The following is a 16,796-nucleotide window of genomic DNA, read 5'->3' as shown; positions in this document are numbered from 1 at the left end:
TAATATTCTACACTAGCTAGTACTAGTAATATTCAACATCAGCTGGTACTAGTAATATTCTACACTAGCTAGTACTAGTAATATTCAACATCAGCTAGTACTAGTAATATTCTACACTAGCTAGTACTAGTAATATGCAACACCAGCTGGTACTAGTAATATTCAACACCAGCTAGTACTAGTAATATTCAACACTAGCTAGTACTAGTAATATTCAACACCAGCTGGTACTAGTAATATTCAACATCAGCTGGTACTAGTAATATTCAACACTAGCTAGTACTAGTAATATGCAACACCAGCTGGTACTAGTAATATTCAACACCAGCTAGTACTAGTAATATGCAACACCAGCTGGTACTAGTAATATTCAACACTAGCTAGTACTTGTAATATTCAACACTAGCTAGTATTAGTAATATTCAACACCAGCTGGTACTAGTAATATTCAACACCAGCTAGTACTAGTAATATTCAACACCAGCTGGTACGAGTAATATTCAACACCAGCTGGTACGAGTAATATTCAACACCAGCTAGTACTAGTAATATTCAACATCAGCTGGTACTAGTAATATTCAACATCAGCTGGTACTAGTAATATTCAACATCAGCTAGTACTAGTAATATTCTACACTAGCTAGTACTAGTAATATTCAACATCAGCTAGTACTAGTAATATTCAACACCAGCTGGTACTAGTAATATTCAACACCAGCTAGTACTTGTAATATTCAACACCAGCTAGTACTAGTAATATTCAACACCAGCTAGTACTGGTAATATTCAACACCAGCTAGTACTGGTAATATTCAACACTAGTTAGTACTAGTAATATTCAACACTAGCTAGTACTAGATCTATTAATGTACTCTTAATTCCTCAGCTTTTCCAGTTCCTCTGCATCATGTGATCACATGGCCTTTATATCATGTGATCACATGGCCTTTATTCATAAAATAACCCTGTTCCATTCACGTAAACAACCCTGTTGCTGATTAACCCAATCAGCAGCCTTTGGACTGTGGATGGAGGCTGTTGCTCGTTTCATCTGATGTTTTATTTTTTATGTCTTTAACCTGCAGGAACGTTAGGAAACAATTTATTTATAATTTTAGTAAATCACTTAGGAAGTCCTTGTCAATCATGAGGGAAAAGTAGTTGGTAAAACTGAAAGTGCGTTGGTGCTTCATAAAGTTATGATGAAAACCACCTGCGATAGGAAAGGGAAGCATGCACCACTTGTTTGTTGGTTGATCGTGTTAGCAGATGTCGGTTGAAAAAGACCGATGGAAGCTTTTTCTTCTTCTGATGTGCTGACTCGTGTTCGTGGTGGACCGTCTCTTCAGTTACTGCTTTTGATTTTATTGTTGTGTTGTGCTTTTGTTTTTATCCTCGCGGGGCCGGGCTGGAAACATTGAGGGAAGAACACTGACGTCACCTGGGGGATTCACCCAGGAAACACTGGTTGTGAGCCTTTTAATACTGAAAAACAAACAAGACCCGTTTCCCAGCTGACCAGACGGATGCGTTTTTACTGAATGAAATCAATATTTTATTGCAAATTATCCAAAGTAATTATGAAGACTGAGGCTCCTGTAAGGGAGAGGAAAATGGTAGACAATTTGAACTAAAGTACACACTACACAAGGAAAAGCAGTAAAGAAACACAACCTAGAGCAGCCACATTGGTTAACAACAGACAAATGGAGATTCAAATAAACAATAACACGACTTCCCTCACCTGGTGACCTGACCAACACAACTAAACTAATTAAGGGCAAACCTCACCTGACGTACTGGTCATCACTAGAGATGATGGTCAGGGCTTCAGCTTCCAGGGGAGCTAATGCACGTGGAGGATGCTAACACAAAAGAGCTGCACTGGCAGACCACATGGAGCAGTTTGGCCAGAAGGACAGCAGGGACACACACAACCAGCAGAGTCAGGAGGCCTGGCAGCTGGTGACTGAGGCAGGTGGCTGAAGTGGAGTCAGGTTTAGGGTTGCATTCGCAAACACTGCTCGTGTCAGAGAGGTTCGCCATCTACAGTTGTAAGTCATTGTCTGTTGTGTGCAGCATCCTGTAACTTTGAGTTGGGAGGTGCTGTATAAATAAAGTTGGGATTTCACTGCATCTCCACATGGCTTGGAGCTACAAATACCTGCACTCGCCTTGAAATACAAACGTCTGTTGACAGGATTTTGTAATAGAAAAAAGTTTTCGGTTTCTGATCCAGAGGAAACAACCCAGAACTTGTTTGCTGATGACTGAAGGCGTTTGTTTGTTGTTGTTGTTTTTTTTAACATCCGAGGAGTCATTATCAGAGAATAAGGTTACGTGTCTGGAGGCTGGAGTGAAAAAAAAGTCCTCGCCTCAACAGTAAGGCTTTTATTAAGCCACTAATGAATTCCATCATGAAAGTCGGTTTGTCGCACAAACACACACTCGCATCTTTCTGCTGCTGCATCTGAAGTGAGAGGAAGACGCAGCACAACAAAGACTCCTCCTATGACTGCTGCGGCAGCTCTGCCAAGCAGGATGCAGCTTTTATATTGAGGTCCCTCTGTGTGTGTGAGTGTGAGTGTGAGTGTGAGTGTGAGTGTGTGTGTGTGTGTGTGTGTGTGTGTGTGTGTGTGTGTGTGTGTGAGAGCAGCTGCACCTGTGGCTTCAGCAGCAGCAGACTGGCCAGGTCAGCGGCGTCCTGGATGCTGCTGTCATTGTTCCTTCCTCATCCATCTGAAGGAAAGTTCTAGATCAGCTTGACGCACGGAGGCGGCTGTGGTTGGTGATCAGGAGCGAGGAGCTTCTCCCTCACTCCTCCACCACCAGATGTAGTCTGCTGGGCTGGGTATCAACCTCCACCACCATCACGAACCATGCAAGCCAGATCGTCATGGGTGTAAAACAGAACAACATCTGCTGTGTCAGGTCTGCGATCAACTCGCCGATTATGTCTTTGTGATGTCATCAGTGTTATCTTAGTGTGTAGGTGTGATGATTGACAGGCATGAAGCAGGCGGAGATGCTGAATAGTTGCAGTAGGAAGAGTGTGAGCACAAAGCATCACCTATGAGCGTGCTGTGAATCGAGGCCTCAGTCTGGTGAGCTACCCTGAGCACTCAGAGGAAGATGAGTGAACCAGCTGAACTCTCCCAGACACTCTGGTACCGCCATACAGGCTCCAAGACCTCCGGCTCATCTGTTACTGGTTAGCAACTGTTCTATCCCCAAAAAAAACCCAAATCTTAAATTGTTGGTTTCATCCATTTTTTTTTTACCACGCTATCTTTGTAGAGCTTCAAAAACAATTCATTTGCCAGCATGTTTTACTTAGAAAAACATATTGAGAATCTACATAAAGACTAAATGTTGTTTTTTTTAAACGACTGTGAATGAACGTACATCCTGCATCAAAGTCTCCTGATGCAGACGAAATTCTTGCTACGCTCGTCAGCATCTGGCTATTCATCACATTCACTCAGGTCACGTGATCGTTTTTATTTGTGGTCATTTGTTGCTGTGCCTTTTGACCACCGTGTATTATCTTGCTACACGTATGCGTTGGCTTTATACTCGGGTCTGTGTTTGCCAAGCAGGATGCAGGATGAAGGAAACACACACACACACACACAAGCACACACACACACCCCAAACCATCCTTGTAAATAAGACTTTGTTCCCAATGACTTGCCTGGTTCATTAATAGTTTAAAAAAAATCATCGCCATCATAGAAATGAGCAACTACATCCCTTTGTTACAGGGAAGCAGCGAAGGAGAAAGTGAGTCGACCGCACTCATCACACTAAAACTCAGTTTGTGTTTGGAGTGTTAAATCAATTCTTACCATCTCAGATCAGATCAGATCATCTCAGATCAGACAATCTCAGATCAGACCAGACCATCTAAGATCAGATCAGATCATCTCAGATCAGATCAGACCATCTCAGATTAGATCAGACCAGATCATCTCAGATTTGATCAGATCATCTCAGATCAGATCATCTCATATAAGATCATCTCAGATCAGATCAGATCATCTCAGATAAGATCATCTCAGATCAGACAATCTCAGATCAGACCAGACCATCTCAGATCAGACCATCTCAGATAAGATCATCTCAGATCAGACCATCTCAGATCAGACCAGACCATCTCAGATCAGATCAGATCATCTCAGATCAGACCAGTTCAGATCAGACCATCTCAGATCAGACCAGACCATCTCAGATTAGATCATCTCAGATCAGATCAGATCATCTCAGACCATCTCAGATCAGATCAGACCAGTTCAGATCAGATCATCTCAGATCAGATCAGATCAGACCAGTTCAGATCAGATCATCTCAGATCAGACCAGACCAGTTCAGATCAGATCATCTCAGATCAGACCATCTTAGATCAGATCAGATCAGATCAGACCATCTTAGATCAGATCAGATCAGACCATCTCAGATCAGATCAGACCACAACTAAGCTTGTGTTTAAAAATAATGGCCAAGACCCCTCAAGATGGCACCAGCGCCACACAGTGAATCAGCACCACTGCTCAAATTTATGTTGGTCAGTGTGGCTTCTCTGCACCAGATGTCCCTTGGTAGAACCCCCCCGGTCAGACCCCTGACTCCTCCAGTGGAGCATCCCAGCAATGGAGAGCAGTTGGTCAAAATCAGAATCACATGCAAATTTCACTTGAAGTCGACGTGTCTGCTTGTTTTTATTCTTGCACTTTCTTTCACTGAAAGTCTGCTTGTGGCAGACTGGAGCTGGAATCTCCGTAAAAACACATCAGCATTTCAACTTGTGTAGTAAGTGAAAGTTGTACTGTGTTAACTTGCCTTGTCCTGATCGAGTAATTAATCTACTACTCATACACAATTCCTCCAGCACTTTGAAGTACGTTTATCGTATCTTTCATGTTGAACTGACATCACGAAGTAAAGGACTTGTGTGTCTCTGAACGTTCTTGCATGAATTGCCGACGGTGGATGTTGTTCTAGAAAGGTCTGATTCCTCCATCCGTCCTTCATTGGCCCTTTTTTGTTGTGGCAACATTGTGTTGATTTTTGACTACTTTTTTTGTGCCAAAACTAGGATTTTCTAAATAGCACTAAACCAGGGCTGTGGAAACGAACGCTTCCCAAGTCGCTGGTTATCTGAAAGGAAAAAACAGCAACAAAAAAAACTGCAAGAGATAGCGATCCACTTTCGTCACCTCCAACCATGAAACCCTCAGTTTTGGTTCTAACTTCTCTCTGTCTGAGGGCTACAGGTCCTCCTGTAAAGGATTTTCTCCAGTTTTTAGGGATTAGAATCATAACCCAGATATTCTCTGCCATTTCTGTACCATTTCTTCTGGTTCCTACGGCTAAATATGAGTTAGTTTCTGACCAGCGATTTCCTCACAAACACATTTGTGATTAAGCACTAGACAAACATCCATCCATCCATCCATTTTCTACCTCTTATCCTGCTAAGGGTGGCAGAAAGTGGAGCCTATCGCAGAATAAGTTATCTTAGTGTTTTCCATTTGATTTTGGATCCATCAGAATCCATTACCTGGGTACTTTAAAATGCCGTGCACGCGCTGCTATTCTTTGAGTTTGATCTTCAGCTCATCTGTATTGTTTCCTCCAACACTTAATAGATATTATCGGTTTACATCAGGGCGGTGCAGTATATTGCAGTATTATTTGTCACTGTATTGATATTCCAGCCCCTACTATTGGCATCATATCGCAGTGGATCGTTTTCAAATCCAATCATGACCCAAATACATCATGGCAGCTACATGTCAGTGTGCTGCTGTCCAGTGGCAGAAGAACTGATGAGCACTTTGACTTTAATGGTGCCGTGGCAGCTACATTTCGAGTGTTCAATAACTAACAAATTTCCATCCATTTTCTTCCGCTTATCCTGTTAAGGGTCGCGGGGGGGGGGGGGTGGAGCCTATCCCAGCGGCTTTCAGGTGAGAGGATGGGTCACCAGTCCATGGCAGGGCCAACATACAGAGACGAACAACCATTCACACTCACAGCCACACCTACGGCCAATTTAGAGTCTGGATTAACCTCGTCCCCTCTTGATGTCTTTGGACTGTGGAGGAAGCTGGAGTACCAGAGAGAACCCACGCAGGAACAGGGAGAACATGGAGACAAACAATATGAACCAAAGGAGACTCTTCCCTGTATTTGTACCTGAACCAGCGAGATGCTAATATCCTGGTATTTGTGACACAAATTTCTGCAACATCTCCAAGTTCTTCAGGACTGTTTGACTCCATCTTCCTTGCATCCAGCTTCAAGCGGTCTGTGTGGGTGCTGCAGGAGGACACTTCAGCTTCATGCTCACACAGCTGAGATGTGATACAAAGTCATAAGGAAGGTTCCCATCGAAATGGAAATAATCAATGACACACTGGCAGAATGTTTAGCCAAAGACAAAACAAAAAACATGGAGCCAAGGAGTTGTGGAAGCTTGCCCTTTACTGAAAAAAAAAAAAATCAAACAAAAATATAATCTGCAGGGACAGCGGCGCAAATATGCTCGTTTGATGGGCGAAGGGCTGCTTTCATGTTCAGGTCATCTTTCATAGCTGCATCAGCCCACTTCAGTGACTGGCAGGAGCACTTTTATATACACAAAGCACCGATCAACAGCGCTCTGTCCTGCACAGCTGCACTGCTCTGCTGACCCCCCCACCCCCCACCCCCCTCACAACACTCCAGTGCCCACCTGTGGAAACGTGACCCGAGCATGAAAGAGACCTCGTACATTCAGGATGGAGAAGGGGAAGGGCAGCCTTGTTCAGTGGAGGAGTCAATGGTGTAACTACAGCAGAAACGCAGATCCCTCTCCAACGATGCCTGGATCTCTAAGTGTAGCGTTTTAGTGAACCATCTTCCCTCACCTACTTTTGTATAAATACTTCTGTATAAACTGAGCCCAGTGAAGTTGTGAATCTCCACGCCCATACACATGGTTAGCGTGAGCCCCTGGAGCCACACAATGGTAGAAGGCATCATGCGAGTACAGAGAATATTCAGTGCCCCATCTCTTTTAACTTTATATTAACTTCTTTTCAAAAAAAAAAAATCATCTCAATCACTCAAAATCCAATTCTACAATCAATCATACCTATGTATAAACCTGAAGACCTTTCCCAATGAGAAGGTCAATGACTAGTTACATTTCCTTTTGTTTTCATCATTTTAACGTCATCCTCTTTAGTAATCATAAATAAATACAAAACAATACACAAGGAATGTCTACTGCAAACAATACATACAAAAGAAAAGAAAAAGTGTGGTAGAAAGAGTAAACTTGTTGGTGGCTTATGAAAGGTAATCATGATGGAGGTGACTCCAGCGTAGCCGGTGGAGGACTAACTCAAGAAGACCAGGTCAGCTGACTCATCCAGGGTGAGCAACCGCGATGGCTCTCTCCCTGTGGGTGGTCTTTTTCTCTCCTAGTCCAAGACACTGGGGGCCGAGTGACCCCTGGTTCAGAATGGCAGCACGCTCTCTTCCTCCTCTCCTATGACGTAGACATGACGAGATGGGCACGACATCCACTGCGATGCCACTCAGAGTCACCATGATTGTAGTTGTTTGAGCCGTTCATTTGCAGAGAGAGAGTGATTTCATTAGACGCAACCTGCAGGTTTGCTTGGATAGTTGACTTTGTGGTGAATCGTCCTCAGACGGGAGAGACTGCTCCGCTCACAGCTTACATGAACTGCATCTGGGAAGATGAAGAAGAGGAAGAGTGTCACAGAGACGGTCCAGTAAAACACTGGAGGCTCCCTGGGAGTCCTGATCAGCCTCCACAGGCGACACTCACAGGCGGACGCTCACTCTCAAACCCCCTTTCAAAGGCAGAAGAACTGGATCATTGCCAGCCTCTGAGAACCCATTGAAGAGAGTCATCCTTTGCCGTGTATCTTCTCTAATTTCTGTACACTTCGCATAAGTCAGAAGCACTTCACACATACATCTTTACCACAATGATTTTTTTTAGTCATATCACCAAGTAAACTTTGCTTATCACTGAGTGCGTTCACATATTACAAGCAAAAATCAGCTCAACAGGGTGTTTTCTTGCTTGTAATAACAATAACGACAACGTAGGAGTTCATATTACCATTTGCTAAACGAATCCGTCTCATCTGAGATGATCTGACTTCATCTTCGATTTGTTTTCAGCGTATGTTTGCTCGTGTCTGTTCTTTATGAGCCTCGTCGCTGCATCGCTGATGACTGGACAACTTGTTTTTGGAGGCTGGTGAAACACGGTTGCTGCCTGAAGCTCTCTTTCTGGTAACGATGGGTGGGGACGTTAACCGTGAGCTACTGAGTTCGGTCCAGCTACGTGTCATCGCCTGGCTCTCAGGCAGGTGAAAACAAGCAGGTTCTTGGAAGGTTAAAATAGCCGAACCACCACGAGGTTCAAAACAGGGGGCATGAGTTTCCAGTTACTCAAAAAAACAGTGAGACAGACAGATGCTGTGTAGTATTTTGCTGTCACACTTTGTCATTGGCTACATTCAGAATCATTCCTGCTTTAGCTGGTGTTGCTAAGAGGCAGCTCACTTCCTGCATTAGTTTAAAGCCGCCATCAACTCAACTGACCAGCAGGTGGCAGCGCACAAGGAAAGTAGTCCCTCTCTTCAGCCTCAGTTAGTAGAAGAAACCCTAAACAGAGCTGCTACTGAGCCACTACTCGTGCGTAAGAGCGTCTTCATGTGACCGTCACTGAACGTATCAGTGGATCCAGATATTCTATCAGTCACACAACCTCATCTGTGGTCTCCTCCCTATTCATCTTCAGTGGAAGAAAATATTACATACAATGTATTATTTTACACATTTAATCTACACAATCATCCTTGTCGAGCAACTCCTTGGCATGCACCGAATCCTGGGAGGTACAGGTCATTCAAATTTAAAGCACAGAATCACAAATTCTACGCAGACACATTTCCCTCATTTTTTCCCAAGCAAACCTCGGCGAGACAAAAAAAAAAAAAAGGCAAATGAGGTCACCGCCCACCGGCTGAGAATAACAGTGGGCTGCATTGCTAACAATGATAATTATCGTTTGTCAGACGAGGACGCCAACAAATATATATTGAAAACAACGTCTGAATCATAACAGCTGAATTTTTATTGACAAGAGAGTCACTCAGTTCTCACGTCACATTCAGTGATTCCATCTGCTGCTTTAAGACACTCAGACTTTTGACCTGCTGTTACGCATTGGAGTCATCAGGGCTCGTTAATGGTGCCTTCAACTGCTTCTGTCCTCGCTCATGCCAAAGTTCATGCCTGCATGAAACCAAAAGTTAAGATTCTCACTTCTCAGTGAGCAACGCAAATCCTGATTCACCCTCCTGCAGAGGGAAGAGACTGGCAGACCGGGGCTGCAAGATCTGGTGAAAAAGCCATATTGAGGTGATTGTGCAATTTGTGGCGTTACGACCCTTAAAACTGGTTGCAGACTCACTTCACTACACTCAACAGGCAAAATACATGACAAAAATGAAAGATGCATGCGAAAGAATGCATTCTCACTCATGTCTTCAAATTTTCTACAGATATCTCCATGTCTTGTTATTGGGACTTCTTTCTTCAAGATAAGTGTGGGACAAAAAATCCGAATCCGAATCCAAATAGTGTAGTGGAGTCAGGTGAGGAGTTGAGAGGAGGCATCACGTTTGTTGTTTTAGTGACTGGAAAGACAATCCACCATTTCATTGCAAACTCCACTCCAACCAGGTAGAACTAAACATGCAGGCTGGTGATGTACCCTGAGCCACAGAAAAGTACACACACACATGAGCAGTACCTAAGATGCTCTATAAGAAATTCTGCAGGAAGAGTTGGGCAAAGGGGTCCTTCACTGGTGCTCTGAGGGGGCTGAGACTGGAGGGACTGGATGTTGCGGGTGACTGAGTCACACACAGAGAAATGAAAGCACACACGGAGAAATACAGAAGAAAAATAATGAGAGGAAGTCCTAAAGAAGAGCCATGCTACAAGACTCAAGTGTAACATAGACACAAACATCGGTCAGTCATGCCCATGATGATGATAAGCATAGCTGCATCATCACCCAGTCACAGGAGCTCATCATGGCACACAGTAACTGCTCCAGCCCTCAGCTGAAGAGATGCTGGATCAGTTAGAGTGAGAACTACAGATTGGTTTGTGAATCTAGAAACAAGGAGCAGAAATCAAAAGTTGGGCATGAGGTGTTTGACCATGACAAATAAATTCTCAAGTTTTGGGACACACATGACTTGCTGTGGGGAAATGCCCCTGGAAACCAACAGTGTGAAAGAAGAGAGAAACAAATTCCAGAGTTCAGTCAAGAACAATGATTGACTTTCTCCTGAGAACTGATGGCAAACCCCCAGAGGTGTGTCCAGTGTTCAACCAGGGCAGGGAAGTAGAGCGCCGGACCACAAACGTCTGACAGGCTAGCTTACGAGTCACGCACGCACCACAGATGAAATGTGTCGACATCCATTACCTGAGCACCTGGATTGGGGCCAAAGGGGTTGGCTGGCCTCATTCCTGGCTGGGTGTACATCATAGTGGGCTGTGTCATCATCATGGACCCCATGTGGGGCGGCTGATGCGTGAGAACAGGAAACAGAGATGAATGTAAGAATTATCTGGCATAAACCATGAAAACTCCTCCCAAACAAGCTCCTGCAGTTAGGAAGTTAGCAACAAGCGTGTTCAGCTCATACTCTCTCACATGTTGTTAAAAGTAGAACGTACTAGTAGTGCTAGAGCTTTTCAGACTGATGTGGATACAAATATTTGTGCATAAAAAATTAAAAAAATAATTCTTGGCATATTAGCTGATACTTTTTATATTAAGTACTAAAGCAGTGTCGGCACCATGTGGATCAATATCCAAAGTAAAAGTGCTGAGTGTTACATCTTCCATCATCATGGAGCCATTTTGTAACTTTGTCTGATAGCCTGACACGTCGTAGCTGCTGTTACTTAATTCATGCTGTTTTCTTATGATAACAAGAGCATTTATCTTGTTGTCACAGGAAACCAGTCTTTATCATGCCAAGATAAACCACCCATATCAAAAGAAAACAAAAGGTCCTTCTCCCCAGACCAGGAACACCATGCCAGCTGATCTGTGGCTACAAGTTTAGGACCAGCAGGCATGTGAGGATGTATGTGAAGTGTCACTGTGTACACTGGGACACCAGACAGTTCCAGGGTAAACAAGATGACTTTAATGTCTTAAAGGTGCACTAAGCCTTGTTGCGTGGTTTCAGCACGATTTCATTTTTCAAATCGTAGGCGTCTCCTCTTGATCCGCTAGCTGCCTGCCCCCTGAATGTACTAAGAAAAAGTCCGGTCCCTGGAGACGATACAGGGCTCACAAACGGCAAACACCCAGTGCACAGGATGTTCACATAAATATAACAAACCAGGTTCCAGCCAATCACCGACAAGATGGTTGGGGATGGGGGGTTGCATACATTGGAGAGGAAGCAGAGTCGATAGAGCAGCATGGCAGCAGTGACGCTCGGAATTCCTTTCTCAATGGAACAGTTTGTGATTCCTAGCTTACTCTGTAGGTCCTAGCTAGCACTAGCGTCGATTCCAGGAAGCACAAAGTGTACAAGAAGTGTCTCCTTCGAATGAACTCCTAAAATAATTTTAAATACATCAGCAGTAACTTATAACCTCACAAAATAAATTTAAATACATCAGCAGTAACTTATAACCTAACAAAATAATTTTAAATATATTAGCAGTAACTTATAACCTCACAAAATAATTTTAAATATATCAGCAGTAACTCATAACCTAACAAAATAATTTTAAATATATTAGCAGTAACTTATAACCTAACAAAATAATTTCAAATATATTAGCAGTAACTTATAACCTCACAAAATAATTTTAAATATATTAGCAGTAACTTATAACCTCACAAAATAATTTTAAATATATTAGCAGTAACTTATAACCTCACAAAATAATTTTAAATATATTAGCAGTAACTTATAACCTCACAAAATAATTTTAAATATATCAGCAGTAACTCATAACCTCACAAAATAATTTTAAATATATCAGCAGTAACTCATAACCTCACAAAATAATTTTAAATATATCAGCAGTAACTCATAACCTCACAAAATAATTTTAAATATATCAGCAGTAACTCATAACCTCACAAAATAATTTTAAATATATCAGCAGTAACTCATAACCTCACAAAATAATTTTAAATATATTAGCAGTAACTTATAACCCAACAAAATAATTTTAAATATATCAGCAGTAACTCATAACCTAACAAAATAATTTAAATATATCAGCAGTAACTTATAACCTAACAAAATAATTTTAAATACATCAGCAGTAACTCATAACCTAACAAAATAATTTTAAATATATTAGCAGTAACTTATAACCTAACAAAATAATTTTAAATACATCAGCAGTAACTCATAACCTCACAAAATAATTTTAAATATATCAGCAGTAACTCATAACCTAACAAAATAATTTTAAATATATTAGCAGTAACTTATAACCTCACAAAATAATTTAAAATACATCAGCAGTAACTCATAACCTCACAAAATAATTTTAAATATATCAGCAGTAACTCATAACCTAACAAAATAATTTTAAATATATTAGCAGTAACTCATAACCTAATATCGTGAAAATATTGTATAAAGACACAAAATATAAATCTACTCACCGAACAGTTGGAGTTTGCTCTGTGTTTGTTTGGTATTTACAACGAATGTCAACGGAAGTGACGAAAGGAAACAACGCTTAGCGCACTTTTAATGTCTGCTGTTATGATACGTCATAACTGTTGTAGAGGACTTGTAGTTTAGCTTCAATACTGTGGTAAATGCTGGTTTCAGCTCACAGTTCAGCCGAAGTTTTAGCAGTGATGAGCAGCGCGGCACACCATGGTCCCCAGGAGGTGTAGCTGTTACCTAGGCTAATGGCTAATGGGGCTCCGGATAAACTAAGAACAAAGAAAGAAACAAAGTGTTTGTCTGACAGAGCAGCAGGAGCTCTTCAGCTCAGATCCTTTGTTCAGTTGAGGTGCTGTGGTTGCTATGATACAGGATGTCCAGGTTGGTTCATGGGATGACTCTTGACACATACAATCATCTGTCTCCGGTGTTGTAGCCAGCACTTGCACAGATAAGATGGTTTGTTGTATTTGTATTGTCCTTCCCAAAATGCAGAGTTCTACATGGACTTCATCACTTCTTAACTCTCTGCCACCAGAACAGGGGCAGAAAATACGCTTATCAAAGTGTAAAAACTCAACACTCCCAAATCAAAGCTTCAGGAAAAAAATGCTTTGATGAATGTGAGTCAGAAGAGATTCATCTCAGTGCTGCTCAGCAACTGGTTTTCTGTTGGAGAACTTATAAACGCGTGGTTTAGGCTTCCGCATTAACTTCTTTAAAGCAGACAATCTGGTTTCATGGCAGCCAGAGATGAGAGGTGAACTGACATCCATCTCTTTACTTCAAACAGCAGCTGCTGCAGGCCAATTCATCCGATTTATTTATTCATCAGTTCGTCAGTTATGATTCTCCCTGATAGGCCCGGCAGGCTGAAATCATGGTGTTCAAATGAAAGACACTTAACTGTGTCTTCATAATTATTCCACAACCTTGAGAAAATATGATAGCAACTTCTTCTGTAAGGATATACTAAAATTAGATTTGTAATGTCGAGATTTAAAATAACCCACAAACGTGCAGGATTACACATTCACCAAAGAGACAATTTTCATGAAATACGCTGCAGGGGTGGAGCAGAAGCGAAGGGAGAACCCAGTGAATTTGTGTCAGGATTTTCTTTTTAGAATTGCAAGATGGGATATTTATGGACGTTTTCTTTAATTTCTCAATAAATATCACATGTAACTTAAAAGAAACATGTAACTATTTCTAATAGCGTATCCAGACATACACAATAGTTGTGTACAACAAAGTAGCTGTATGATATTAGCTTTGGGAGTTGAGAACTTTGTTGAATATGTACTTACAACATTGCATATTCAGACAGACTGTACATGTATGAAAAACTGGTCTGAAAAGTTATCACATCGGTTCAGAGGCCAATATCCCTTCTTAGGAACACACTAAACCAGCCTGTCTCTGCTTGTTTGAGTGGGTGTAGCAAAGTAACCAGGGCCAAACTCTGGAGCTGAAACATTTCCTCATTATTGACGGAAAACTTTTAATTCAAAGTATACTGCGGAGTAAATATCCCATCCTAGCATGTTTGCAGTATATATGAGACAGGAAGTGGACTCCTGCTGCAAAGACAGTCCCAGCTGACTTACCATTGCATATGCCATCATGCCTGTCGGTGTGGTTGCAGGGAAGGCCATGACAGATGGTGCCTGAATTGACACACAAACAAGATGATCAGTTCTACAGAAACAGGATGCAGCACCACCCAATTTGGTTGAAAAAACTCATTAAGAAACTTGCTGGACACAATTATGATTACTATAAATAAGCATTAAAAAAATGATTCAGGAATATGGCAATCTCCCACGTCATCACTGTGAAAAGTCAAAGGGGCCTTTGCAGGAAGACTCCTAAAGGAGGTTGTCACATGACATTGACCTTGTTCTGACATGCTAAGCTGGCCAATGCTTCCGCTGCGTGGCTGCTGAGTCTTGATGTTCAATTAAAAATGCAGCTTAAATGGCAGTGTGAAGGAGGAAGACTACAAAATACGACAGGCTGTGAGAAAATGACTTCAATCTGAGGATTTGCAAGGCTTTTTTATGACAGCTGTTACAAACAACTGACACAAAGTGTTAAGGGCAAACTATGAAGGGGGGGAAAACATTTTAACAGCATTTGTGCCACAAGATACTAAAAACTTCCACAAAATAAAATTGTAAATATTCTGTCAGAAGGTGACTTGAAGGGATTCTCATCATTTTTGAAATGGATCAGACCGATAAAAAGGCAGACGACATGCTAAAGGAGAGTCCATAGTGGTTACTGGCAGGTGTGGAGCCCTGTGTGGAAGGATACTAGAGCCAGACTGTTTCTCTGACTGTTCCTAGCTTCCCCAACAGTCCCTGCAGTGATAACAAACCCAGATTTGTTTAAAGCCCGGCCTGCTTGGAAAGGATACGTTTCATTAACTATTCAGTTGTTGGCGAGGGAGGCACAAGTGAGTCAGACATGACGCTTGTGCCAATTGATGCTTTCATCACAGACTGTGCTCGTTTCAGAGGACCCGGGGCTCTCCTTCAGAATTCCTTCTGGCTGATAAGGTTTGGTTTGTTTCTGGGACACCTCACTCAGGGCCTCTGAGATAGACCTACATGATAACGCTTGGATCTGCACCAAGTTCAAGATTACCCATTAAGGAGGAACCGAGCGACTAGGTTGTGTGCATCTTCTTGGTGCATCAGCGTCCGTGAGACGACTTTAGAGAACATTCAGTCTATATCACCAAAATAAACTAAGCTGTCAACCTCTCCTGCTTTTTTTAAGCTTTTTTTCAAGTCAGTCCATTCATTAGGAACGCAAAGTTACAAGCAGATCAGACTTGCAGGGTCAAGAAATTGGAAAAAGTTTGTTTTGCATTTATTGCAATATTGCAGACCAACAGGTGGAAATGGCTGCACAGCTCAGCCCTAGTAATCAAGACAAGTTTCTTATCCTTTTCTACACCGGTTGATCAGGGTGCCGTCACAGTCCTTTCCCAACTCCTGCAGTTAAAATCTGAAGGAAGCCAATAAAGAATAGCAGCAGTGCTGTGGCCCAATCATTACGCGCTTTCTATGACTACATGAGGACAGCACAGGACGAGAAAATATCCAAGAGCAGATCTTGAAATTTTGCTTCCTAGAATAATGACTTCAGATTTGTAAAACTGTTGTCTGTTTTGCCAGTTTTTTTTTTAAAACTGCATCTAGGAAACCTGATCACATTCATAATATCAATAATAATACAATAACAACACATTGCTTGGTGTGGTAAAAACACTGAACTCTTTTTTGAGTTGGATTGAGGAAATTGGCTAAAACGTGTGGCTGGTAGTTTACCAGTCAAAAGGGTTTAGAGGACACAAGAAACAAGAAAAGACAGAAAACAACAATACACAATTCTGTATAAACTGAGGAAGGTCATCTAGAGGCAATCACTCGAACGCTTATGTTAGCGAGTAAGGAGGAGAGAAAGCCCAACAGACAAACAGACTAAATTGTAAATAGCAACTTGATATGAGTCATAAAATAGTGGAAACTGGTTCAAAGCAAGTCTGTACTCAGCCTCTCTGCACTTGTTTAAGCCCTGGCTGCTGCATGCTGCCGCTGCAGTGTTATGCAGTCCTGACAGTGACCAGCAGTGGCGTGACCCTAAACCTCGACAGAGTGGTGCAGCTATATGTGAAGAGATTAATATCCAGAGGTACATGCTGGTGTTACTGGGCAGAGCTTGGAAAGATGCTGGAACAATATGTACAATAGGAATGAACTTACGTATTGTAGAAAATGCATGCCGTTCTGTATGTTTGGCCCCGGAGAACAATGTCACATTGCAACAGACACAGACATTAGAACAAATACTGATATGTAGACAAGACAAAAACTTGATGATATCTTAAGAGCTGATAGTAAGATTAATAAGATGAACTGACACCAATTAATGTATATTACTTGGATCGATAATTTTCATTATATCAGAGAGCATTATTTCTCTCAGATGTCCACTTACTTCTCACATACCCGCCCA

General features: G+C 41.9%; 1 protein-coding gene across 18 annotated transcripts in view; it reads right to left on the bottom strand.

Moving 5' to 3' along the window:
* Window positions 1-6,365: 6,365 nt before the first annotated feature.
* Window positions 6,366-16,796, bottom strand: part of picalma (phosphatidylinositol binding clathrin assembly protein a) — a 45,090-nt gene continuing 34,659 nt past the window's right edge. For 2 of the 18 annotated variants that reach the window (XM_086179354.1, XM_086179362.1), the window contains exons 21-24: window positions 16,544-16,567; window positions 14,378-14,437; window positions 10,535-10,636; window positions 6,371-7,744 (exon numbers count right to left, since the gene is read on the bottom strand). In XM_086179354.1, coding sequence (XP_086035480.1) covers window positions 7,730-7,744; window positions 10,535-10,636; window positions 14,378-14,437; window positions 16,544-16,567 — 201 coding nt within the window. In that variant the 3' untranslated portion in view covers window positions 6,371-7,729. Of the gene's footprint in view, window positions 7,745-10,534; window positions 10,637-14,377; window positions 14,438-16,543; window positions 16,568-16,796 lie in introns of all 18 variants that reach the window. The other 16 variants (XM_086179357.1, XM_086179361.1, XM_086179349.1 and 13 more) reach the window with 13 other exon arrangements.

This window comes from Aulostomus chinensis, chromosome 15 (genome assembly GCF_037954235.1).
Source record: "Aulostomus chinensis isolate RoL2024-O1b breed Wild chromosome 15, RoL_Achi_v1.0, whole genome shotgun sequence".
Classification (NCBI taxonomy): Eukaryota; Metazoa; Chordata; class Actinopteri; order Syngnathiformes; family Aulostomidae; genus Aulostomus; species Aulostomus chinensis.
Note: the sequence above shows the minus strand (reverse complement) of the source record. Positions and strands in the feature narration are given on the sequence as shown.